This window comes from Pocillopora damicornis, chromosome 6 (genome assembly GCF_964200805.1).
Source record: "Pocillopora damicornis chromosome 6, jaPocDami1.2, whole genome shotgun sequence".
Taxonomy (NCBI): Eukaryota; Metazoa; Cnidaria; class Anthozoa; order Scleractinia; family Pocilloporidae; genus Pocillopora; species Pocillopora damicornis.
Window position 1 is genome coordinate 12612380 of NC_142675.1, and position 27895 is coordinate 12640274.

Genomic DNA, 27895 nt, shown 5'->3' on the forward strand with positions numbered 1-27895 from the left:
TTCGTGCTCTAGCCTCTTCCTGAGCGCTTTACAACGCAACAGAACACAACACAGTCAAGGCCTCTTTATTTGTTAATCGGTCAACATGGCTGGATATTAGTCTCGTTCCTTTTTTTTTACGATTTTATGGACCTCAAAATGAACTCAGCCAATATCATTACACTGCATTTATCACCCACCCATATACCCGTACATTATAACTGAATCACGTTCTATTTAGCATATTTACTGCGCTATCGGTGCAGTGCTCTTCCAACTTAGCGAACAAGCCAACTGGGAGCTGTTAGTTTTGATGGTTTGTGATAAACCCATGAAGTGACGTGTTAATGAATAACATATGTTTAAAAATAATATGTTTAAAAAACGGATCATCAAAAAATAGAAAAAAAAGAAGAGAGCGATCTTAGCAGTAATGAACACTACCTTAAGCAGTAGTGAAACTAAATCCTGAAAAAGTCAGTCCCATAAGGGAGGTGAACCCATGAGATAACGATTTCTATTCTTGTGATGCCGAGTAGTTAAGATTAGTAATGTGTGAGTGTGAAAGTTATTATTTCAGAACATCAAACAAATATAATTTACGGTAAGTTTGATTTCACACCCTTAATCATGAACAACACCCTCATTTCATGAAATGCTTTCTTTGAAACGGTTACTTTGTTCCTCTTTGACTGCTCGGAGGTGAATAGTACTTCGCCTATCTCTTCCGTTTAAGCCATTCAACCCGCCCGAAAACCATTAATCATTTGCCTGGTCGTTCCTTAATGTAAGTACATTTCTCCTGAAAAAATTCTCTTCCAGGTTAATGCGGTAAACGTTCTAATTTTAGTGGATAGCAAATAGTTTCCATGTTGCATCTGTTCTCGAGCAGATCACAGACCACAAACAATATCATCATAATATTTATTTAAAGTTGATAGTCTCGATACTATATGCTTGTAGGATCGTGTATCTAATCAGTGAAAAAAAACTGACCGCATATTTCTAAAATATGAAATTTATGATTCATACCATTAAAAGACTTTTACCTAATTATAATTCTAGGTTCAAAAATGTTTGTAATTAACGTTAAAATCCATCCTAAATTATAAAAAACTTGATCGGGCTCTAAAATGTCTTTTAAAAATTTGTAGAATGATTTATCTTGATATGCTGACTGCCATTCAAGGATGAAAAATAGAGGTCAACAAACTCCTTAAGATTTACCAGCAGACAAAAGTTTATTTAAGAGTTTGAAGTCTTGTTTAAAAAACTGCCAAAACCTATCAAGGAATAATTTGGTATTTTGAGACTAGATCTAAGGAAACAAACAAAAACAAGTGCACAACAAACGTTCATTAAAGATGAGTCAACTTCAAAACCAGACTGAAGCAAGGCTGACAAAGCACCTGTAACCATACTCTAGAGACTGCTAAGAATATTTCGAACTAATACCCTGCCCCTATGATACGTTGTAATTAATTGTCTTAGTTCATTCCATAGGTAGGTCATCGACATTCGCATAAAGGTTGGTATCATACTCTCTCATGTTGATATAGGTGTCCTGAATACGAAAAAGAAAGAAAAATACGTTGACATTAGTGTGTGTCAATATGGTTCTAAGTTTGCCATATGGAAGAGGATGTAAAATTATAAAAAATTATGGTAATGATGATGATAATGATGATGATGATAATACTAATACTAATACCATGCATCGAGAAATTACTAAGTTCCGATCGGTTAAGATAAATGCAGTTTTCAGGTATTTCAATGCGGAAGAAGGTTAATACAGTGCAAAGAAGTAACAAACCAGACTGAACAATTACTTGAACTGTTTAGCGGGACTTAGAACGTTTTTGCGCCCTAAAGATGTGAAAATATTATTGTATATTATTGTTTTGATCGTACGCGGTTGTTTTGACTGAACTCACAAAGTCACTCGCAAGGTTTGAATACACTCGATTGCAAAAACATTGACACGCAACATGCGTTTATAATGAACGATGAGACTCAGCAGTTTTAGGGGTCAAATGTAGATGATAACCATAAGAAAACGTTTTATCACGAGAAAAGATTTTTCCATGAATAATGAGAGAAGTAAATCACTGATTATGTATCTGTGCGAACATTTCCCATAAAGGTGTTGGGTCTTGTCGTTCGTGAATCAAGCTTATTAGGTGTCAACGTTTTTGCAATCGAGTGTAAATTATTTTTGCTTTTGATGCGCGTGCTTTGCTTATGCATAATTATGATACGCTATCTTGTATTTTTTCACGTATATGATGAATGAATATGTAATCACATAATTTTTCTCGTGCAATTTTGAATAAATAAACACCTGTAAATTTTTTCAGAGACCACAAATTGCACGAACCCTACGGGCTCGTGCAATTTTGTTAGTCTTTGAAAAAATTCACCCATGCTTATTTATTCAAAATTGCAGTCATGTGATTACCTATACTAGTAATAATAACAATAATAAAAATAATAATAATAACAACGACAACAATGATAATACTTATAATAATAAATGTAACAAGTCACCCGTTTTAGAGAAGAAGATTAATCCCGCACAATTCAAATAGAGCACCTTGACGGGGCTTATTAGATAAGGGGAGGGTCACAAGCGGAAAATATGCGAGCTGTTAATTTCCTTTTGAATTATCGCCCAGATTTCGTGACTACCATATGCAACATGTATCTCTTTGGTGTAAATCCTAAGATATCTAAGTAGAAACATACACAGGCTTTCGAAACATATACATTTAAATGATAGTGCTACCCAATAATTTACTACTTCAGCCATAGAAAAACGCAATTTTTCACTTACATTTTTGTTTTTAGACATACGAGTGATAATGTCTTTAAGTGAAGGGAATGTCGGTCTGTCGTTTGGATTTTCCTGCCAGCACTGGGCCATAATCTGGTAACTAAAGACAAGTGATAAATATAACATCCACAATAATATTAATTATTACAACCATTTTGAAATGATTGGTGGTCCCTGTAATCTGATTGGCTCTAATTGATGCGATTTATTCACGAATCGCCCCATTTTTTGCTTTAAATCGCATTTTTTTTCCAGCCAGTGAGGAGGCTACAATAAAAACAGAACAACCAATCAGATTTTTAAAGTAACCGATCAAATAGCAGTAAAATGAAAGACAAAGAGTGTCATGTGGCAAATTTTGCAACTTTTGTTTCTCAACTCTTACTTTTTCCCCCCAAAAAATGGACATGAATTTAATTTCAGACCGGCTCAGTACGGCATCAATAAAACATTTGAACTGACCAAGTCCTGTATTTGGGCGATTTCAAAATGGATGTAATAAAGTGGTAATTGAACCTCGTGTCGTGCAATTTTGGTCTGAAATCATACTTGTGATTTCATATCGAACTCGCGCTGAGCGCTCGTTCGATTTTGAAATCACGCGTATGATTTCAGCCCAAATTGCACTCCACTCAGTGCAATTACCATTATGAATCATAGCTCCGGGACTTAGTTTTCGGATTTGGTTATATCTTGAGATCTCGCGATTTTGCTGTATAAACACAGACATCTATGACTTTTCGCTGCACAAGGTACTAACCCATTTTCAGGCATTGGCATTTTCAAAGCCTACTTGGTCAAATAAAACAAATTTCAAACTTTCTATTAAACATTTTTGAAGAATGTTTCGGCGTGACTCGTGCCATCATTAGTCCATTGTGTCATATCCGTTTACTTAGTTTTCACGAGTTACATTAAAAATTACGATATCAATTTCATTCAAATGACAATGTTAGAAATTACAGTACCAAACCTAAATACCAAACCATCAAACACCAAAACTTCCAAATGTTATATTTGCGCCCGAGCATGTCTCGTTTCCGGTTAACTTACTTTAATGGTACGGATGATGGCATAAGTCATACCAAAACATGCTGATTCAGCTGAACGCGGTCATAAATTAATAACAGGACTTTAAACACTTATACCTCTTATTGCTATTTGTGGTAACAAGGATTAAAAAACAACAGCAGCAGAACACTTACAGCTGTTCATCAACATGTTTAGGTTTTGGCATTCTGTATCCTTGCTGAAGTTTCTCTGCAATTTCGCGAGCGTTAATCGCGGGGTAAGGAGATCCACCTATGGACATAAAATGAACGCTTAAACTGAAGTAATGAGGCAAGAATAATATTCACACACGTAACTTTCTTGATATTCCAGGACTCATTGTCTTAGCACAAACCTCACTATATCATCCTCGTCAAAACTTACTTAAAAACTGCGGCAATTCTGTCCCTTCTTCCCAGTCCATACAAAATAGTGCTTTGTTTTAACCATTAAAACTATTCAGACGTACCTACAGTAAATATTTCGTACAGAACAACACCGAAACTCCACCTGCAAATGACAGAAAAGGAAAAACCAATGAAGTACATGAGGCAGCGAAGCGATCTGAGTCAAGTAAAACACGATAATTCGCGATTTTAACTTTCTCGCTGCTTGGAAAATAGATTTATTTTAATCAGTGGCCCCGACATCATCGGCCAAGATCTATGATGGGATTATGCACGTAGCCTGAAGTCTTTAAAAATAAATATGAATAAATCAATATAAGAAAGAGGTTAAGTCTTTATACATTATTATTTAAACATGGTTCAAGAATGGGCAACCAGCTTGGCTATCAACTTGAGTTCCAGCAAAGTATAGCTTTTTGTTACTACGCAGAAAATTCAAGCTCCCTGCTGAGATAAGTTCTCAAACGACACGAGTTTCAACATCAACTGATTTTCGTCAATCTTATTTGCCAGCATCCTTTAAGGCCGCTAGATAGTCTCCATAATCATTTCTTAAAAAGCAGGAGATTCAAATGACGACCAAAAAACGCATTATCTGGGAAGCTAAACAGGAAGAAGAACTAAGCTAGTAAGAGGTATGCTTGCGATGGTTAAAGGGATACCGGTAACTTTGAGCTCATTTCCTTTCGGAATACAGCATAAAATCTTTGTGATCCCGTTTGTAGTGGACGTTTGCTCGAGTCAAACCTAACTGCTAATCTTAACTTCACCTTAGCGAAATCTTTGTGACAAAATGAAAGTGGAAGTGAAAATAAAAAGATATTTGAATCTGCGTGCATTGTAGGACTTCTTAGAAATAAGAATGACCAAAATCCGGACCTGGAGTTGAGTCATACCCAGATGGCTATGTTTAGAGTATCTTAAAGGGGGGAATACTTACACATCACTTTGTGTTGTGTATTTTCCATAAACTAAACCCTCATAAGCGGTCCATTTTACTGGCAGACGGCCCTGTTCAAATTACGCAACGGAAATATTAAATTCACATCGATTTCTTCCTTCATTCAGACAAGAATTGGTGAACTTTGCAAAGTACGACATCCTAAGTACAGATTAATGTAAGAGCGAAAAACACTCTTCAAAATGGAGGCGAGTTAAAAGAGAAAAGGGAGTAACTCAGTTTCCTACCCGACTTGTTTTGTTGTAGATATCATCCTGGTTAACATTCCTCGCCATTCCAAAGTCTGTCACCTTACACTTCTCTCCTTCCCCAACAAGAACATTTCTAGCCGCTAAGTCACGGTGGATGATCTGACACATGGATGTAATGTAATTTAAAAAATGGAACCACTTAGAACAGGAAAATCGGTACGTTCTGAGTTCGGTCATCCAATTGTCAAAAACCAAAGACTTTCTCTAGTCGACGGTAGAGCTGGAAATTTACCATCTTTCCCATTAAATTTACTTTCACACGACACTTTTAACATGACTGATCCTAATAGTATGCGGAACGCTGTCATAACTGAACTTAACTTGTTCACCAAAGAGCTCTCTATGGGTCGGTAGTTTGCCAGCGTGGAGTCAGATCGAGGTCAAAATTTGGTATCCTTTGTTCGTATCGTCGAGTCATACTACGTGGAGCTACATATTTCTCATTTCCTGTCCTCCAAACCCCTCGTCATATCGTCGGAAGAATTTTCTGTTTCACGTGCTATCTTCATGGCGTGTCTAACGTCACTTCTTAAGTCACTCCACATTTCGTGTCGTCAAACGTAATGCGTGCCGTAACAGTCAACGGTAAGCACGTTTTTAATCGTGCGTTATATATCGTCTCTTTCTGGGAAAATTTCATTCAGCACTCTGAGTTCTCATTCAGCTAACGTTAATTGAAGAATGCCTTTTTGCTTTCCTCTTTTGAGTATTTGTGTGAATCAACTAAATGATTCTAAAAACAACTTCTGGCTTGAGCATAAGGCTTTTTTTCAATTGCAGTGTAACGCAACTCAACTTAAGAAAATCTTAATGTACAGTTCATACTGTATATTCAGAAATTCCTTTATGTCAACTTCTAACTTTCCATTAAGGATATCTTGAAATTCATCACCGGTTGTCAGCAAAAGCCAGCCCTTGGCTTCCACTTTGTTTTTGGATATCCAAAAAACTGCAGATGTCGGCCAAGCGCTTTAACTTGTGACTTGCATTTGGGTTTACCTCATCATATCAACTCCCTTGCATCAATGACCGAGGCTCGTATCTTAATGGTAAAGGAGTGTTTTGGTTTGGTAATGCCTAGGCTTTGTTTCATTGGATACAACAGATGGAGGTATTCAAAACAACATATTAATGTTACAGAAGGCTTTAAAACTGCCTTGTTTGTTGTTCAAATTTTGCGTGTTCTTGACATGTGAATAGGAGGTACACATCACTGCTGTATTTTTCAAGTAATGAAATTAATATTTAGAGACCACCACAACGATCTCTCCTCACATACGATGAAAAAATATATATATATTCATCGGCCTGATTGTTGAAATTAAACCAGTTTCAGAGGCCATGTAGATTTTGGACCCCACCAAGCATGCATTGTGGAGAATTCTAGAACAGTTAACTATTAATGAAACTAGTTACATTGTTACTTTTATTTCGTTCTGTTCAGCTAGGTTGTGATACTATACTAGTTATAAATTTTACAATTTCACATATTCATTCCACCTTTTATCCTCACTAGTGAATACACATAGCTTAATTAGTTGCTTGCATTATTTTATCTCCAAAATGTTTTCTGTTTTCTTGCTTAATAACTCTTACAGTTCGAACTCTTGTCAGCGAGCAGAAATTCTGTTATTTTACTCGATCTTGTAAAACCAAGCCATGGATAATCTCTACAACTTTGATGTAAAGGTCTGTTCCATGAAAATCAGATTGATCAAGTGGGCTAACTAGAGATTAAAAAAAGATTGACAACAGGTGTCAAGTTTTGATTCAAATCTGAGAGGAAGGTTGTCAAAGCCATCTTGAAACAAGGATAGTTGCAAGTATATTCAAGGCAAAAATACATCATGCAGGCAACGTAAGTACCTTTCCAAACGATTTAACATTGAATGCACAACGTTAGAAAATGATCCACCTGGTACAAAGCATAATCAATTTCATGGCTGTCGTTACCGAGACAGCACACTTTCCAGCGTTCGAGTATCATTAGAAATGGCATTCTTAAAAAAAGAATCGAAGTTAGTTGAAGAACTCAGCGTGCTGAAGGACATTTTCACAGAAAGAGACGATACACAACATGAAGATTAAAAACGTGCTTACCACTGGTTACAAGCAGGGACTGCTACGATACGAATTACTTTTCGACGCCACGAAATGTAGAGCGACTCAAGAAGCGACGTTAAACACGCCACGAAGATAGCAAGTGAAACAGAAACTTCGGACGAAATGACGAAGGGGTTCAGAGGAAAGGATATCCGAACTATACAGCTCCGATCTAACTCCATACATTAGATGCAATGGTGTAGAGGAATTGGATTTCATTCTCAGTCTCACTCTTTCGACGAAAGGAATAACATTTTCTTTAAAAGTTGTTTTTCCCTTTTTTTGGACTGGGGGAGGGGGAAGTGGGGAGTGAAATATGTACATGCCCGTCTGGGTTATTATTGTGCACAATAAATCAGCTCTAAAACGTGATAAACCAGGTAATTTCGCCATAATCCGAGAGATTGTGATTCATTAGCATCGGAGAGGTCACTCTCTACCTTTCCAACCACCTTTCCGAGCAACTTTTTGCTGTGACCTAACACTTTATCAGAATGGAAAACAAGGTGCTACACTGACACACGTTTCGTGAATACCTTGTTAGCAGAAAGGAAGTTCATTCCATCAGCAATCTGCAGGGAAAATTGCATCAGTTGTTCTGAAGTCAGGTTGGTCTCAGGTTTAACATCCGGATCTTTAAAGTATGTGTCATTTAGGCCGCGACTCTTTCTTAGGTAACCCAACAGATCACCGTAAGGTATGTATTCAATGAGAACAAGCAAAGGATCTGCAAAACAACCCTTTGTTTTAACATGAAACTTAATTAAAATTCAGATTTGACTGAACAAACGATGAAGTATTACCAATATCCTTCCTATTTTACCAGTTTTAGTGACGCATCCCATCAGTTTAATGACATGAGGATGAGGCCTTAGTTTCTTCATCAAATCCAGCTCTGACAGCAGATCTTTCCTGTCATTATCCGGGGCATTTTCTACCAAAAATATAGAAAATTAAAAACATTGCCATCACACATAAGCATGTGAGGTGGTGTATAAAAGTTAAGCCAGATGACGTCTCTTGTACTGATTCATTTTCACGTTTGAGACTTGCTGTAGTTGCATAGAATACTATGTGCTCAAACAAAATGTTCTCATACGAACGGGGAATACCACTCTTGAAGTACTCAACAAACTATTCCAATATAAGAAAGAGCCACTTTGCCTTTTATGTTTGGCCAAGTTCGCTTTTTTCCTAGTAAAATTATTGATTTATTGATAATCTGTCCAGTAATCACGATTTAAAAAATAGTTACTGACTACTTGTCTCCGCAACATACCTTTCAGCATCTTAACTGCCACAGTTGTTGCTCCCTTTATTCCATTAATATCTGATACGGTTGCCTTAGCAACCTGACAGAAAGCACCCTTTCCAATAACTCTCGAGATTTGAACATTTTCCCGTTTTACTTCCCATTTCTTGAACTTTGTTGTTATTCTCTTAATGGACATATACTCAGAGTTCATTTGATGTCTTCTGCTTGGTACTGCGTTTCTTGATGGCGACGATTGAATAACTAACGTTTCCTCGTTTCCGGAGATATTCACGTATGCTTCACTGGCTTGAACTGGGTTTCCTTGATCCTAAAAGCGAAGTGAAAACAAATAACCAGAACCAAATGCAGCGGTGATTGTAACGAAACACTTGACAACAAGTGATCACGAAGTCTGATAACAACAAGTCCCTTGAAGACTTCATCTCTTTCCATCGAGTATTCTCCATATTTACCTGATTATCCGTAGCATTTACATGATGATAACGGCAACTGAAAAAAAAAAAAAAAAAAGATTGAACATAGTGTATATAACTATGGGCAGCATAGTGGTAGAACTTGATGCAGAGTCGTTTTTTTCTTAGAAGAAATAATAATACCCAGCGCAAATCAAAATAAAGGGCCAAAAAACCCAAACGAACTTGAAAAATTAATTTTAGCCATAATGAAAACAACGCGAAGCGAGATAACAAGGCAATCAAGTCCATCGATAGTAACTAAGTGAAAAATGTACCTCGATGTAAATTACTTTCAATTCGAGTTAGCCAGGAAGTTCGAACTGACAGAAGTCGAGTGAGCGATTTCCACTGTAAAAACATATCCTAAAGAAGAGCTTCGCATCAAACAGAAGATGTTACTGCAACGCACCTTTTTTTGTGTTATGATGGCTCTGGCAGATTTCTCAAACTGAAGAACATTTGCATCTCGTTAATTTATGGTGTGTTGCAAAACTGATCTCAAGGTGCGTAATTGTTACACACCGCCTGTGTTTCTTTACACACATTGGTGTGTTTTCTTGAACCGTGAAATAAAACAGTGAAGAGGTGTGTCACCACATCACACCTTGATGTGTTAGAGAACTCACAAGGTGTGCTATTGAAACACACCTTATTTAAGAGTATACATTTTCAAATACTGAAAATATTGCACATGCTCCCTGAAAACTTTATGGCAGAATCTGATTTATCACATAAACTGCGGTGTTATAGAGGGATTTCCGGCCCTGAGAAAAGCCGAAACAACACACGTGAAAAAATATCGTATTTTTTCACGTGTTGATATAGCCAATCAGCTGCTGACTCGTCACTTGCCTTTGGCGTCACTCGGTCAGGTTGATGAATGAAAGGCAAAGCCTTCACGAATTAGGGCGGCTAAAACATTAAAAAATCCGTATCGCTGACAGACAATGAGGTTCAAACTTCTAGAAGGAGAAAAAAACCAATATACTAAAAGAAAAACCGAAAATTACGTATTCGGTGGCTTTGGTGTTGGCATTTCTCTCGGCTGAGAATGAAAATCGACAAATGGAAGATTTGCCACTGGCCGATTTTGGCCGTTTACATGAAAGACTTCTTCTGTCGGTAAGAACAAAGTCAATGAATGAGAATTTTGTAAATTGGAAATTACGACTATTGTTGTTTTCGTGATCTTAATTCGACGCATTTTTCCATCTTAAGAGTTAGCGCCAACGCACTCTACGATTGTTATTCGGGGATTGTCGATTCATTTATTTTCATTCATTAATGAAGTCGGCATGGGCGCGTATAGATATGGAATTTCTCTTCGAGTGTTTAACCCGATAACTCACGAGTGAGTGCAGCGAACGAGTGAGATGTCGAGTTGAACACGAGAAAAGAAATTCCATATCTACAAGCAACCATGTATTGTTCTCTACTTCTTGTTCACAACAAACAATAAACCAATTCAATTTCAAATTTCTGCGCAAAAATGTTAACTTTTTTACTCAAATCCAACCTTCCGCGCTGTTTAAAATTATCTAATGAGCTCTCTCCGTCAGGAAGCATGCTCAGTAAAATGTTTCAAATATATGACTGTATCTCGAAAATACAAACACCATGATACAAACAGAATACTACCTGTACCTACCTCGCATTTTCAGTCGAAGGACCTACGAAACAAATGTACAGTGTTCAAAATTTATCCAAAACGAGTGTCCGTTAACGGAGAGTTGACTGTATTATTTTACTGCCAACGAAGAAATTGATCTAAAAGGCAAAACAACGTGGAAAGAAACGAAACTTAAGATAAAAAAATTGCTTCAATGAAATTTGTCGGAACCATTCGGAGGACGCTCTTTGATGTGGTTCTACATGGTTTCCGTAGCTAACATTGCAGGTTTATTCTACCAAAAATAAAATAGCCTAGCTTTTAAGAATCATGGTTGATCAACGGCAGCGTCACTCTCCTAGGCTGAAAGTCTCAAAAAAAAAAAAGAAAAGAAACAATTTCTCTCAAGGTGGAAACCGAAAATATCTGATCACTGCGGTCAAACAGTGGCTATCAACACGGCTTTTATATCGAGTGCGACGTATATTTATGCAGTTTACAAGGAAATTTCGAAGTTCCTAGGGCCAAGACTTAAATGCGTTGTGTTTCCAGACTTTCTCCAGCACTTTGAGCTGGTTCACACTCGCACACTTTTTAAACACTTAGCACGGTGGAGTGATAAATTCGCCCAAAAGCTCGGCCGTGCTGCAGTAGTTGTTGTTTGTCGTGTTCACGGTGTACTGGTAAACACCGGGGAAATGAGTGAAAAAAGGAAGAAACAGAACCACACAAGATATTCGCGACGATAAACGACCTACGTTTATCGCGGACAGTAGACTAGGAAGAACTGCAAAGGTAGAGAGAGGTTCTGTCCTATGCCTCCCGCCCCAAAACGAAGCGTCCGCGCTCAAAACAGTTGGGATTTTTCACAATGAAACAAGAACAAGATAACAAGATTAGAACTTTCTCCAAATACTTTTTTCACTTGTTTTACGTATTGAGTTACAAATTTAACCTTTTCTTCCTCACTTTACGATAGACACGCGTTTGGACGTCCACCATAGCATTTTCAGACTCTTGCGGATGCACAGTGTTTGACTGCTGTATTGAAAGTCTTTATTCCTTCTACAATGACGCAATTTGCAGAAATGCCGAGAGCGCGACCCAAAAAATTTTTTTTATCGTAATCTTCAGAGCAGATTTTGCCACTGGTCGGAAACTAGAAAGCAGGGTGGACTTCCCCTGTCAACTTTAATTTTTGAATAATTTTCCAACACTTTCTTACGATTGGCTTTCATACTGACAATTAGGGATTACGGCAGAAGTAAAAGAGAAAATTAGATCAGGTATCTCACCTTGCCTATTCTTCCCTCTCCAAATGACAAATACCAACACAATGATAATCACCAAAAGTAGAAATATTGTTATCGAGTAAATGGCGTGAAGCATAGTTTGCTTTTTCCGATCGTCACTTTGATCTGCACCTTGAGAAAAACCAACACGTGTGCAAACATTCATAGCTAGCCATACTAACCATTACATGGCTACAATAATACAACGCTTTATAGAGGCCCTTATCCTACGTACATTCAGAAGGGTGATGGAGAAACCCTGAATCTTTCTGTTATAATATTTATCTTTTTTTTTTCTCAAAGATTGGTCTTTTGAGTGAATTTCAACTTTATCTTGGACCGCAGCAACTTTTTAATCTCACCCAAGAGAATCTCTTGATCATCAGAAAAGTATTTTTTGGCCAAACTTGACCACTCCTGTTCACTTCTTCCACTCTTAATGCCGAAGAAAAACTCTTATTGTCATGACACTCGTGGATAAATATTCAACGCCATACATAACAAATATTCACATAGCAGTTCTAGACTAATCTATGTGTGGGCAGTATCGTGTTACATTTAAACAAACACGCCTAAACGTGGAAAGAAAGAAGAATACATAAGGTTTGCATTCCTGAGTTAATTCTAATGCTGATTTAGCTGAAAAGTTGAACTTCACAAGAACAATTACCCTCCAGGGTTTGCTCTGATATTTTATGTTCCACATTATTTCTGTGAAGTTTATTGGTTAGCCTTTATTTTCCTTTGTCAGACCCCGTTTTCCTAGATCGCTCGCAAAAACACTGGTCATAGATTGTTGTCTTCAAACCATACCATACTTTGATACTGAGAAAAATAACAATCATCAACTTTTCCGTTACTTCGCTGAGCGTGTCGCAGGTTTTTGTAAAAGGTAGGGTGGACCAATTGAACTAATCAGCAGGGAGCTAAACTCATATCACAAGTCCTTTGGAAAATCTTGTTTCGGGTACAATTGCAAAGTTAGAGACTTTGAAAGTAAAGGAAATTCCCTCTCACCTGATGCCGCACTGCTTGTTAAGGGAACAGCTGGAAAGGAATAATAAATGTTTAGGCATTTAAAATGAATTAAACAACACAAAAAAGATAAGATTATTAACATACGCTTTCGTTAAAAGTTGCTTCAAGTATTTAAAGAAAGCGACAAAACTTTTAAGTCTATAATACATGTTTCGACAGAAACTTCTGTCATCTTCAGTTAATTAATGTACAAAGCGTTGGAGTTGAATTTATGTAGTAAGTAGAACAATGCTAATTATGATAAATGGTGACAACAAGGAAAGAGATAAAACGTGTAGGATAGTTTTAGATTTACATGGTGTAATTGTTGATTCAATGGTGGTTGTTTTTTTCTTAATATTAATAGCCTCTTTTATCTTGAGTTGGAAACCGGTAGAAGCATGATCCAATAATGGAAGCTATCTTCTAAACACAAAGCGCGACAATGTTTCAAGTAAAATTGAAAAACGACGATTTTAACAATTAAAATTTTAATTGATTTGAATTGCTTCTCCCCTGTGCCCGTAATGCTTACAAAGGGATGGAAAAGAGAAAGCAATCATCAGAGATATTTGCATAGTACAAAGGAAACAACAAGTTAAATCACGAGATAAGAAGTTCTTTAAGAGACCATAGCTTTGGCAAGAAGCAAACAGCTGTGGTGAGGGTAGCTTCATCTGAGAAAAGAGGACAAAAGACACGAGTTTGTCTGGCACTTTCACAGTGCCCTTTGTTAAGGGTACAGATGGAAACACTTATTGAATATACATGTATTTAGGCAAGTATTGGTATGTCAAAATCAAGGTTACGAGCATGAGAAATAGCGATTTATAATAAAGATATTGATGAATACGATAATTTCTGTTGTAAGCACGCCATTTCTAACGGTTTAAAAGTTATTTAATTTCAAAATAAAAAATTTCGCTCTCACCTGTTGACGTAACGTTTGTGGAGGGGCCAGCTGGAAAAAGATTAAGCAATCACTAAACATATTTGCAAGGCACAAAGGATAAAGTATTATTAAATTACGAGATTAGTATTTCTTGTAATAATTATATCTTCTGAATAAAGTAAACAATTTTAGTAAAGGTAGTTTAACTTAGAAAACAGAAAACAATAAACGTTTTTCATGTACATTTGCAGCACACTATATAAAGGATACATATACATGTACCTAAACAAGTATTGGCATGTTAAATAAATAGAAATACCAGAAGTTCTCTTGGGCGAATACTTGTTTTAATATGTTTTATGTCGAAAGTTGAAGTAGCTTTTCTGCAACCTCAGCGAACGTGCAAGTGATCTCTGCATTAAGTAAATATGTAAGTTACTAATATCTACATGGTAAGCAGGACCTCACAAGCGTAGTTATGGATTTGATTTATTGATAATGTTTCTCTTGAGTAGCGAAGCCAAACATCGATAGATATTATTACAAATGAAAGATAAAATTTGCATTTACGCGCAGTGCGTGAAAATAACACCAAAAAATTATTCGACAATAGAAAACAAAATTATTTGCAAACCCTTTTGCAGAAAAGAAAATCGACGGTTATAATCACTGAGTTAATTGATTAGAAAATTGATGGAATTTTCTCTCTCACCTGTGGCTGTAAAGTTTGTAAAGGGAACCGAAGCTGCAAAAGAATAAGCAATGATTAGACAAATTTTTATGAAACCCGATAAAATATTGAACTACGAAATTATAATTTCTTGAAATAAAAAAAAAATTCCGCAGAGGCAAAAACAGTTGCTTAAGGCACTTGCAGCTTAGAAAACAGAATAAAAAGTTTTGCCTCGCATCTTTACGCTACTCTCTTTACGCGCGTAGATAAGGGACCAATGCAAGTGAATTTCAGTATTGAATATACACGAATCGGCATTTTAGAGAGAAAGCAACGCACATGAAAAATAATGATTTATCTTAAAGATATTGATGAAATTTTAGAATTTCTCTTGTTGCGAATACAAGATATCTTCAACGCATACAGTAAAAGTATCATTGATATTGTCAAATGAGAGGTTACCAATTTCGTAATGGAAATAATCATGATAACTTTTCCACTTTTTTTTCTAAGAAAATTACCAAGATTGAACTCAATTTTTCTTTGGAAGAATAGTGTTCGCACAACACCTTGATAAATTTATTGTTTCAGAAGTCAGAGCAGTTCTTCTGTAACCTCAGTGACTATGCAAGTGAATTTCAGTCGGACATAAATGTGGGTCACTGATAACTACTATACATTAACTCGGCCTATGCCGGTCCCAAGCGTGGACGGAGGAGGGTTGGGCAAGAGGCTGAAAACTACAACATAGATATCCTTGAAATAAGTGAAGCCTGTTGGAGAAGAACAATGAAAAGGTAGCTAGTTTTAGATCTCACCATACTCTATTTGGTAGAGAAGATGACTATTAAGAACGTGTTAATGACGTCTCTCACAAGCGAGCAAGCCGAGCATGCGAAAAAAAATTCTCAACACTCGAAGAAAATATATGCATCCATGCGAGTAATATAATAAAACATCCTTTACACACTTGAATGTGTGTAACCCACTTTGCTTGAAAAACCCCCTAGTTTTGACAATAGCTCATCTACAAACAGTACAGGGTTATGAAGTAAGTTTGTAATTTCCCACAACGGCAAAATAGAATCTAGTTGTCATGTAGCACAGGCCTTACTTGGATTCAAATCAAGTTCACGGCTCACTGTGAATGACCCAAGACTTCCATCTTTGATTTCATCTTCCAGTGGTTTCAAAGGATCAAGAACAGATTTTTCAAACTTGAGCTCTACTTCAGCAACAACACTACCAGATCTATAACCAGGAAAAAACTCACTATTAAAAGTTTTTTTTTGCATAATAGCAAATGGTTAATACTAACTCATCTTGGCCATTAATGTCATTCTACTGAAAATTAATTTTCCAAAAACTAAACATGATGGATATAACCTAAAAATGTTTGAACATATGTCGATCAACTTTATACTGTAACTAAATCCTGAAATAATAGCAGAGGGCCATTTCCCTTTTCTAAAAATATTACTTCACATATGCCTATACTGGGCACTCTTTTGAATCTTGACACTTACCTGAAATCAACAAGACCCACTGTGTACAGTTGTTTTCCAGGATTTTTTGTGTAAACAGAAGAAATCTTAAACAATTATAAGAACGACAGTCATTTTACAAGCTAAAAATGCTTAAATGTACAATTTAAATGTTCACGCAGAGCGAGAAAGCCTTGATCTCATCTGCTCATACAAGTATATAGTTTTAGGCTCACGGCACTTCTCCAATTATATGAGTAAAATTTACAAATTTCTAATGTAAACCTACTCCTTTAATCTATAATAAATTCAAGGCTATTGGGATCTGATCTCTGAATGTCATCAGACATGAACAGAGGACAAGAGAAAAATCAAATCGAAAAACTCAAAGATTCATTCCATGTGACCCTGCTTTGGAAGTAATGAAAGTGTATAAGTATCCTATTGTGGCAGTTGAAAACAGTATCTCTTCTCACATTTTACTTAACTATCAAACGTAAGAAACCAAAAATTGAAATCCAAGTGTCTAAATTTAGTTTTAAGTTAGATGTACTTTGCCTTAAAAGAAGAGCATCAAGTTTACTAGTTCCCACAGGTTTGTTGGGTAATTTATTACAACTCAAAAGTCTGTTTTCCTCAGTTGTAACTCAAACATCCGTGTAACTCATAGTCATGGAAAACTCTTTACTGAATGCTGAATGAAGAGCAGAACTATGAAAAGAATCTACAGAGATTATTGCAGACATCTTAAATGGATAAAAAGGATGCTAATAAGTCAGCCAGTACTGGAAGAGAGGAATAAAACAAGACTTTTTTTATACTCAAACATCAATAATTTGCTAATCACCACTCTATTGTGAACAGATAGATATAGGGGGGTTTCTCCTCCTGATATGGTTACCAAATGTCCTTAATAAATGCCACACTAGGATACTTACTTCTGATAAAAACTTTGACTCCAATGTTTTGAACTCAATTGACTCTCTGTTATTAAAGGCTGAAGTCCAAACTTCACTCTGTAATGTTATTCCAACGCTCCTAATTAAACAATCATTACCTAAAGTGTGATGAACAAAAATTAGCATGCATTAAACAATATTATTAGTCAAACATTATTGACCATTGCGGATATTGAACATATTGCATGGTCACCCTGGCAATAAAGTATCTTCATGCCAAAAAAAAAACTATTGCATTTTTTGAAAGCAGGTGGAATTGCTGTTTTTCACTGAACTTCACGCTTTGACCTCAAGGTTAGTCATATATAGAAAACAATTGGATTTTCAGTTCGCCCTTTGAGATGGGTTTAAACTGCAACTTAATTAACATTGGCTTCATGCAAAGGCAGGAGTAACCCAGCTAAAATGTCATGCGGGATGTAGGCGGGATCCCGGCAATCCCACCCAGGATCCCAGGTGGGAATGGCGGGATCCCACCTTTCCCACCTGGGATGAAAATTTGATCCCACCTGGGATCCCGCATTTAATGCGGGATTCCTGCATCCCACTCGGGATCTTAGGTGGGATTTCTGCATCCCACCCGGGAGTTTAGGCGGGACTTATGCACTCTACCTGGGATCCTAGTCAGGATTTACATATCCCACCTACGAAAATATTGTTTTGCTGTTTTTATTCTCACAAAACATTTTTGTGAGAGTTCCAATACTTATGGATAATCAATACACTCCGCAAATATTTGGCATGCGGACAAGACAGATGTGGTCACTGTTCCCTTCGAGAAAATACACCTTTTAAATGACTTCTTCAATTTGCTTTATTTGAAACTCTGATCTGAAAATATTTTTAAAACAAGACTTCTTAGTAGTGAGAAGTACAAACCGAGTTTCTTTTCGTAACTTAATTTCTTAAATGTCCCAATGACTGGACCTCCTAAAAAATATTACTTTATATTTTTGGTGCAAGTCCTACTTTCAAATGAAAAGTGTAAGTCACAGTTCAATAATTACAGCTCTAAAGTCTACTTGTTGTTCTTCTCTGTGGTTCTTCTCTGTGTCAGCGATAAACAAAATTGTTCCTGTTAAAATTTTACTTGTAATATAAAATGACAACCTTGTATCTTCGTTCTCTCCACCCCCTTTCCAAGCTCGGGAACGCTTCGGACTGTGCATAACCATTTGTAGACGAGAATTCCAGTGCACCTCTGTAATCGCATGTAGTTGCTTCTGTCTCTCGTGCAAATGTTGGTGTCAGGTTGTGTCGCCCCATTGCCTTGTCGCCCCAGGTTACGTCGCCCCAACTGAAGTAACGTCGCCCCAACATCGGAGTTGTGTCGCCCCAACATCGTAGTTGTGTCAACCCAACATCAAAGTTGCGTCGCCCAAACGCGTAACTTCGCTTATCAAGTAAAAGTTTGTAAGATTCTCCGATCGATTTACGCGAACGATCGACTTATAACATAAACATAACACTGCTGTAAGAATTATCGATCAATCGAAGGAAAAGTTTGTTAGTCGATGTACTCGATGTAACTCGAGCGAGCGGCTTGTAAAAAGTAACTTCACGCGAACGATCGACTTATAACATAAACATAACACTGCTGTAAGATTTATCGATCGATCGAAGGAAAAGTTTGTAAGATTATTACGATGTAACTCGATGTAACTTGAGCGAGCGGCTTGTAAAAAGTAACTTCGCTTATGAAGTAAGTTTGTAATCTATTCATCGATCGATTAACGGCGTTGAAATCGACTGGCTGTGTGCTGCATGCGCCGAGTTGACATCTGAGCCAGAGTACGACTCAGTTGCAGTCCCCGACTCACCTCCACCATCACCAGCACCAGCAACAGCATCACCTACGTCAGTGTCACCCACAGCACCTTCACCTACATCTCTGCCTCTGCAGGGTTACCGACTGCAGCGTCCCCCGTAGCGGTAGAGCTATCGCTTGATGACCCAGACCCTCCCGAGATTGTCCAGCAGCCGCATCAGCTTACATTCACAATCGTTGACGATGCCACGTTGAAGAGGAACCGAAAACTGGTCGACAACGACGGCTACACATACAACGTTAAGAGGCAGTGTGTTGGCGCTACGCATTGGCAGTGCACAGTGCGGCCGAAGGTAAATATCTTTTTTTCTTAAAACGAACAGAAAACGAATAACGTTTCTGTTGAATTGCCATCTAATTGATTCTATATCTCTTTTTTGTTTTATTAGATCAACCCCTGTAGAGCAACTGTTATTAAACGTAGTGGCCAGTTCATCGCTGGCGGACAGCAGCACAACCACAACGGGCAGGTTGGCGCTGAGGTTGCAGCGAAGATTGTGTCCCGCGTACGTGAGGAGGCAGAGGTCGAGTACTTTAAACCCGCATCCGCCATAGTAAACCAGGTCCTACTGGAAGAGCTTCCCGATGTTCCATGTCCGGGTCTATCGAAACCAGCGCATCTGGCCAGAAACGCGAACTGCCTTCGTCAGAAACTCCGCCCCACAGAACCGCGTGACCTTGAGTTCGAGTTGGAACTGGCGCACGTCCCCGACAACTTCTTCAGGAATTATGTTAGAGTAAGTAAAATGAATGTTAACACTATATATTAGCACATACAAAACTAAATAAGTTATTCAACCAACTAAAACGTTATTCGAGAAACAGTTAGTAATTGATTTTAACTTAACATCACCACACCAAATCTTTCAAACGGACTGGAACAGTATTGTGATCATTATTCAGCAGCTTACAGTAATTTAATTATGGCATGCGTTTGCTGAATAGATTAACCTAGTTATTATTTCGAAAACCACCCGTTTTCTATTGTTTTTACAGTTTCACAACACAAAATCTTTTAAACGGACTGGAGCAGTGTTGTAATCATTATACGGCAGTTTACAGTAGGTTAATTATGGCATTCGTTTTCTTACTAGGTTGGTGGACGCCGTCATTTGATTTTCGCGACACGACACCAACTCGACCTACTCAACAGAGCAAAAAGCTGGTACGTGGATGCGACCTTTAAGCTGTGCCGTCAGCCGTTTACCCAGCTGTTAACAGTCAACGCCTTCGTAAAGGCAGATGACTACGTCAAGTAGGTGCCGTTGGTGTTTGTCCTTATGTCGGGCAAACGGAAGCGTGATTACAGAGCTGTTTTCCGAGAGCTGCTAGAGCTGTTACCATCCCCAGCGCTACGACAAGTCACGCTAGACTTCGAGTGTGCAGTATGGAAGGTACTTCGACAGCTACCCATGTACTTACTTATCGACCTGCTCTACAAAGAAGCCAAACTAACTTCCCTGAATGTGCGTATGGTCTCAGAAAAGAAACTTCGAGGAGTTCAGCGGCGCAGATATCGTCAAATCCAGGCTAAGGTATTTTCACTGTGGGGACAATATGAAGAGGGCGACAAGACGGCGAGACAACTTCTCAAGGCTTGTTCATTACTTGTTGGGCCGAGAGGCGCTTAAAACAATGCGTTAAGTTAGTTATAGAAAGTGATAGAATTCGTCATTGTTCGAGTTTTGCTTTGTAAGTAAGGCGTTAAGATTAGGATCAAAGATTTAGCTAATTGTAAGAATTTGAGTTTTGCAGAGAGTAAGGCGTTAAGAGAAAACAATACATTAGGATCTGAGATATTTGATTCTAAGTGTTAAGCAAAATATTTTAATTCGCTAGTGAACAGATTTTAAGTCTAGCTATTTGTAAGAATTTGACTTTTGTTGCGAGCAAGGCGTAAAGAGAGAAAAAAAACCTTACGATGAAAGATATCTTATTCCTAAGTGTTCAACAAAAGATTTTAATTCGCTAGTGAACAAATTTTAAGTGTAGTTATTTGTAAGAAGTTGACTATTGTTACGAGTAAGGCGTAAAGAGAGAAAATTAAATTAGGATCTAAGATATTTTATTCTTAAGTGTTAAACAAAAGTAAATGCATTAAGTATAAATACCTGTTGTTAGTGGAAAATAGTCCTTAGTTACTAATAAACGTGATGTTGGAAGTAAATGTTGTGTTCTTTTCTCTCTGAATTTCCCGGGTCAGCCATAAAGGACAAACGAATACAATTACCTACGTAATCAATAAAGAATGTTATCAGCAGCGCGCGGGGAACTGGGTACTATAATCCTATCGCTATCGGTCGAGGTCGGTCGAGACACTCCAACTTTACGCTTGTTTTGTGACGTTTTTTGATTGCCCTTTCCTGTACTAAAGCACCTTTTGATATAAAAACACGAATGAAAAGTTAGTTCATGTTACATGACTTCATTTTAAGCATGCTTTACATCAAACTATTGAAATAAAATCCTGAAGTAAGCCGAAATGTTCGAAGTAGATTTATCATCTTCGCAGTACACAGGTGCATTTTGAAAGAACGACAAGCGAGTCAGCTAAAGTTAATACTTTACTTCGATGGGGCGACATAATTTTGATGATGGGCCGACACAACTAATATGTTGGGGCGACACAACTCCGATGTTGGGGCGACGTAACTTCGGTTGGGGCGACATAACCTGGGGGGACAAGGCAATGGGGCGACACAACCTACATGTTTTCTCCGTTATGAGACGCACTTGACTCTATTGGCACCACTGCTATAGTTCAGTGGAAAGACCGACTGAGGAATCGAGATGGCTAGCTGTGTTGGAATGTGTTGCTATATTTATCACATATAGTCTGTGTATTCATGTACTGTTTGAAACATTTATGATCAACAGCTTGGGTAAGATAATGGGATCCCATTGGAGGTGTCAGTATGTTCTACAGCTTGTTGGAAAGTTTTGGACCCTCAGTGGATTGATGGGGTCTATAGCTTACCTAGAAAATTTTATCCTCTTAATTTGAAGGATTAGGTTACAAAAGGAATTGATAAGATATCCTATCTGGTACATTTCATAAATCTGTGGTCTCCACTGTTAAACAGGATCCCGCAAAGGATTTTTCTGAAAGTAGTAAGCCATCTGAAATTTTATGCAGGGTCTAAACTAGATATGATTTCCCAGGTGGGAAACTATCTGAAATTTGAGGCAGGATCCTAAGAGGGATTGGTGGGATTCTAGGTTTAATCCTGCCCGGGATGTGCTTTCCCAGTTGGGATGCTATAAGGAATTCAAGGCGGGATCCCATGTGGGATTCCATGTGGGATGTTCCATAATCCCAGGTGGGATCCCATGTGGGATCCCATGCGGGATGTTCCATAATCCCAGGTGGGATCCCACCTGGGATCCCACCTGAAAAAGGCGGGATCCCACCTTATATTTTTATCTGGGAAGGAAAAATATTGTGCCCAGCAAACTTGCCTCTCTCAGTAACCTACAACATGCAAATCAGTTTATCATTATATTACAAATCAAAAAGAAAGTAGCATCTCAAATTGTGACTGGCTGGTTGCCAAAGCCACTGAAAATGGACTTTTGGCAATAAGACTTTCAATACCAGTTGCCACTTTTATTCATTTAATTATTTGTTTTTTTCTCTTTATAACCATCTTATATCTTCAACTGGTGACTTTTTTATGAGTAGAAGAATGTTCTGAAGTGAACATTTTTCGAACCCTACTCGTTTGGCCATCAAATTGTTCCATGCAATTAGCCATTAAAAGAAGGCTTGTAGACCAATAATTCCCGCCCACATAACAAAGCTAGCTTTGATCTCTGTTAAAGTAAGTGCATAAATACTGAAAAAAACAAAACTGTTTCACAGAGACAGACACCTTTATGCTTGGCACTAAGACAATCTAACAAAAATACTGTATTGACATCTCAACAGGAGAGAAAGTAACTACTTTTTCTCTATATTCTGCTAATTCAGTGCCATTGTGTCATTTTGCAGTTAAACATGAATCATAATACCATTGTGTCTGTCTAAAATCAAACCATAAACAATTTAAAAATGTATTGCTGTAATCAGATAAACAGGACAGACTACTTACATCTTATGCCAACAATACTGACACTAGTGACATTATCTCCATATCCATTACTAGCTGTACATCTGTACGATCCTACATCCTCCAACTTCACGTCGAACAAATAAAGCTGATAACCTGTCACATATAACCTATCCACAGGAATGCCATCTTTTGTCCAAGAAATATTGGGAAGAGGGTCTCCAGATGCATTGCAGGTCAAAGTATGGTTTTCTCCGATGGCAAGTAAAGGCTTTGGCTCTGGTTGGTCAGTAATTTCTGGAGGAACTGTGAAATAACAATTAAAGATAAATACATTGTATCTAGATTTTGCGATATCATCACAGTTATTACATAATATAATATTATAATTACAATTACAATTGCTCCTCAAAGGAATTATAAATATTAACATAATATTGTGAAACAACAGGGAAGCAAAGATTATAACAACTAATGTAGCCCTATATTTTAAATGAATCACTATATCAGTTATTTGAGTGAGACACTTTACTTTAGCTTGCAGTGTTTCTCTTTACCAAAAAGAGTGTATTGGCACCAGTAAACTCTCCTGAGAAACCTGAAGACTGGGGGTGATCCTATAATATTGACTGCCACCCTCTCCACCATATATCAATTGCTTTTCCTGCCATGTCCTTGTCATGAAAGAATAAAAGTTCAGAAGCTCTATAACCACCATTCTGAATTCAGTTTGCGATTTATTTTTGTTCTCTTGCTATTGATTTTGCAAAGCAAAACAGTTGTTAAGGTAAACTCATTCTGGGGAAGGAATATCATAAAAATTATGGAAGTGAGGGCCAACTCAGAGGCTTTCAAACAGATAGTTATTTGACTGTTTGATTTAATCAAGGGTCACCAAATCAATAGCTCTCAAATGATTCCAGTTAAGTTCAGAGTTTCTTAGTAGTAATGTAAAAGAAGGAAAAAAGGAAAAGTTTGATTTGGCGAACATACAATCTCAGTGAAAACCTATCATAGAACTTCATGTCTATATTAAAAAAAAAGTCAGCCTCTGTAAAATATTTCTGTTCTCACATGTCTGAAGTGTTACTAACGACATCAATCTATGCACATTTTTATGACTAGCTTGTCTTAAATGAGCCAAATTCAATATTGCAATGGTATCAATAAAGTCACTTGTTTATTGCTCGGTTATCAAAATGCTATGAGATGTTTTGTAATTGGACACCTTAGTCAAATCTCATAAATTCTACAATTTTGACACATAAGATTGGTGGTGATTACACTTGTATCATCAACTCAAGTTGACAGTTATCAACAGTGGACCATTCCAGGTAGATTTTGACACATCCTTTTACTAAATATACTCATGAAAGGTATGTTCAAGACTAGAAACTAGCTAGGTAACTATTGTATCACAGGGAAAACAAAATCTAACAGGTGTATACACATGTACTGTACATGCATTGCATGACTCTTGTTACTGCTATATGTTTCCACTCTTGAATTGTGAAATGAAATGCTCTAATATTTAAATACAGGGCATCAAATTGTAACTAATACAGGTGCCAATGCCACTAAACTTTCACTTTGGCGACGAAATTCTGAAAATTAGTTGCCACATTGGGGAGTAGAATGCTTCATCATAATCTTACCCTAGAGATATAGTGAATTAAAAAGATTTGTAAAGATAAATCCACAGCAAACTTCCTTGTTAAGTTTGTTTCCAAAACGCAGCACACGCATCTCAATCGACAACTTAGCCCACACTGGCTGCTCCGTTTCACCTTTGGAGGGGGGGGAGGGGGAGGGTGCAGCTACATGAAAGCTATCAATAACTAGATGCCATCTTGGATTTAGCTGGAACGTTGTATATCATCCATCCAAGATTCCACTTTGTAGCACATTATAAATATTTTTTGGAGGGTCTATCTATAATGCTGACAGCATAAAAAAAAAGGTTTTGTTTGTCTTTAAAAATGGTAACCAACTTTTTTTGAATTAGCTACCACTTTGAAAAATTTAGGAGCCACGTGGCTATCAGAAAAAAAAAATTAATTTCACGTCCTGAAATACAAAGTTTGATTCTGAAATAAATCATCATTCTCCAGTAACAAATACAGATGTTTCTTCCAGTTTCTGAGACATCTCATTAGTATTTTTTTGTGCTTGTTTCTCCCAAGATGATCCATTTATTAGTGTAATGGAAACCTGTTGTGAGGCTGGAACTGGTATAAGTTTAGATAAAGTAAAGCACTTCTTTTGCTACATCATTCCAAAGTAAATACAATTTCTTATCAAGATTTCTGAGTGAGAATATATTTTTCCTTTATCTTCATCTGTGCAGACCATTAAATCTCACCTACAAAAGTTAAACGTGGCCCAAATGAATACAACAGCCTTAGCATGAATGGAATTTTTCTCTTTCTCCTCTCAGGATGACAAAAATCTTGACCCTTCACTTGGAATAGCAATGACCCCATGGATGATGAACGGCTCACTACATCAATTTAGGTTGCTGGTGTTTATAGATAGTGGCAATTAATGGTTATTCTTACACAAAGCCACATCAACTACTGTTATTGATTTTTTACTGTCAGTTTCATCAAAATATTGCTTGAACGTTTTTTTGGCTGTTCTCTCAAGACATAAAAGTGTTGAAAAGAGATCATTTTCTTAACAACATCTTTGACTTCTTCCTGGACATATATAGCTAGTTTTACCTTTAAAGCACTTAGAACACTATTTCTTGACAGCAACAGAATCCAGAAGTCCCTCTCTTGTAAAGGATATAATTGACCTTCATGTACAGATCTTTTGCAAGTGCCTGTATGTTTTGTTTAATATTGTAAAAAAAAAAAGCTGTCCTTCCTAAAATGCCCCTATGTTTGTCTTCTGTCAATTTCCATATAATGCATGTGAGAGTTTTTCTTGTTTTTTTTTTTTCCACTTTTTGCTCTAGAAAGGCAGATAACAACCTCCTGGTAAAGCTTTAGTCAAAAGAGAGAGAGAGAGCCCTGAAAAATGACAAGATATGGCCGGAGCATAAATTATCTCCATATTGAATCTTGATTACCTCAAAAACGAGACCAAAATAATTTATGAATATATAAGGGGTAAGTTTCTAGAGTAACTGTGTTGCTGCATCAGCAACAACAACAACAACAACAACAACAAGCTTTATTACCAAATTGAGAAGTTAAACTTAATTTACACACATTATATATTAATACAAAAAAAGGTAACATTTACTCAGAATAACTGAAAAGCTAATCTAGCTGAGTAAAAGTAAGTAATGTTTAAATATAGGACGTAGGTTGGCACTAAAGCTTGAGCAAAGCAAATTATTGGTAAAAAAAAATGCTGCACTACGAACATTTTTTGCGCGCCTGTGAGTGATATTGATAACACAGAACACATTTATATATAACCCAAGTGAAAGCTGAATTATTAACCTTTATCAAAGAAACAAGTTAAAGCAGCAGAAAACTAAAACGTAACTTAACGATCAATTTATGAGAATTCCAGCATTGCTTGAACTACATAAAAGGATGGCTCTACTGGTGGCCGTTAAAATGTAACAAGAAACTCGAGGCGCTAAAAGTGCAACTGTGCTTAATCAAAAGACGGTGTATTGATAATTTGAGTTTCTGTGTGCATTATGACTTTTCTCTACCGAAAATATAAACCCTGTTAAGTTTCGAATAAAAACCTCGCATTTCACGCAAACGGAGAGATCGATGGCCGTTGATATAAGACAAAGTGTATCAAAGCAACTCATGAAACAGCTTCACTTACCGACTACATTAATAGCAACTGCGTGTTTCTCTACCACTCTGGCACTAGAATCCATCAAAACGATAGAGTAGGTGTATTCCTCATTTCTCTTCACGACGTTCTTCAGTGTTAGTGTTGCTTCCAGCGAGGCATCGAATTCCTTTGTGTTCCTTGGGTCGAACGCATTCCCATCCATGCTTGATGATAACTGTTCCATTTTTTTACCAGGTATCTCTCTGAAAAACTGAACGAAATACTGACTCGGTGCATTAGAATACCGCCACTCAAGTCTGACTCGGTGGCTGTTTACTCCAAGCACCACAGTAGTAGGATTGGAAGGTTTCTGGCTGATTCTGAATGCGGACTCTGAAGAAGGAAAACAGAAAACATTAAACTAAACATCCACACATCACACGTAACTTCAATAACTTCTAATTTCATGTGCATGAATATTTAAGGATGTTGTTTTTAGACATGTGGAATTATTTTAATAGCTTTCTCTCAAATTGCGAACAAAACTAGAATCTCTATAATCGTAACTCGATGTACATTACCTGACTTCTGAATTCCGGAACAGAATAAAAGCGTGAATAAAACCATTCGAAAAACACAAGTAAGAGAAAGATCCATTATCCTTTCACGAGCCCAAATTGGTCAAGATAATTTTTTTCGGCATTCTATCGAAGAAACATTCATTGAGTGTCTAATGTAACCTGACTCCCAGGATCCTTCTCTTTCCTCCCCAGTAAAAATATCCCGGTTACGGCTGGTCACATGTCTCCAAAAATATCTTGCCATGATAATTGCAATGGGCCTGGTAAATCAAGAGAATATCCAGGATTACTGGTCCACCGACGAGGTTTTATCTACTCCCTTTTTCCCTCAAATTATCTCAAGAGACAAATTTAAGAACATTTTAACATTTTTTCACTTGTGCAATAATGATAATTATATTCCTTGAGGACAGGAAGGGTATAACCCAGTAAACAAGCTTGGCACT

At 37.2% G+C, this 27895-nt stretch overlaps 1 protein-coding gene across 7 annotated transcripts; it reads right to left on the reverse strand.

Annotated features, from left to right (window-relative positions):
- Positions 1 to 49: 49 nt before the first annotated feature.
- On the reverse strand, positions 50 to 27654 carry LOC149044032 (fibroblast growth factor receptor-like). 7 transcript variants are annotated; one of them, XM_089209045.1, is made up of 21 exons: positions 27450 to 27654; positions 26917 to 27261; positions 23161 to 23424; positions 17221 to 17339; positions 16325 to 16389; positions 15913 to 16049; positions 14838 to 14870; positions 14165 to 14194; positions 13234 to 13263; positions 12220 to 12342; positions 10964 to 10985; positions 9313 to 9349; positions 8864 to 9167; positions 8408 to 8518; positions 8121 to 8311; positions 5458 to 5580; positions 5210 to 5280; positions 4332 to 4372; positions 4018 to 4114; positions 2813 to 2912; positions 890 to 1543 (listed from the first exon to the last, which is right to left on the reverse strand). In XM_089209045.1, the coding sequence occupies exons 1-21, from the start codon at positions 27523 to 27525 to the stop codon at positions 1472 to 1474; spliced, it is 2391 nt and encodes a 796-aa protein (XP_089065171.1). In that variant the 5' UTR covers positions 27526 to 27654; the 3' UTR covers positions 890 to 1471. The 7 variants fall into 7 exon arrangements, 4 of the variants coding, with proteins under 4 accessions (XP_089065171.1, XP_089065170.1, XP_089065172.1 ...); XM_089209044.1 differs by having other exon boundaries at positions 12220 to 12348; XR_016187493.1 differs by lacking the exon at positions 5210 to 5280 and having other exon boundaries at positions 50 to 1543.
- Positions 27655 to 27895: the final 241 nt, after the last annotated feature.

Bases quoted from the DNA above. Each gene is read 5' to 3' on its own strand.
- LOC149044032 (XM_089209044.1), bottom strand. From the start codon at position 27,525: ATGGATCTTTCTCTTACTTGTGTTTTTCGAATGGTTTTATTCACGCTT. The intron at 4,373-5,209 runs GTAAGTATTCCC...TGTCATTTGCAG, and splicing joins TACACAACACAAAGTGATGT to GTGGAGTTTCGGTGTTGTTC. The intron at 1,544-2,812 runs GTAAGTGAAAAA...TTTCGTATTCAG, and splicing joins GTATGTCTAAAAACAAAAAT to GACACCTATATCAACATGAG.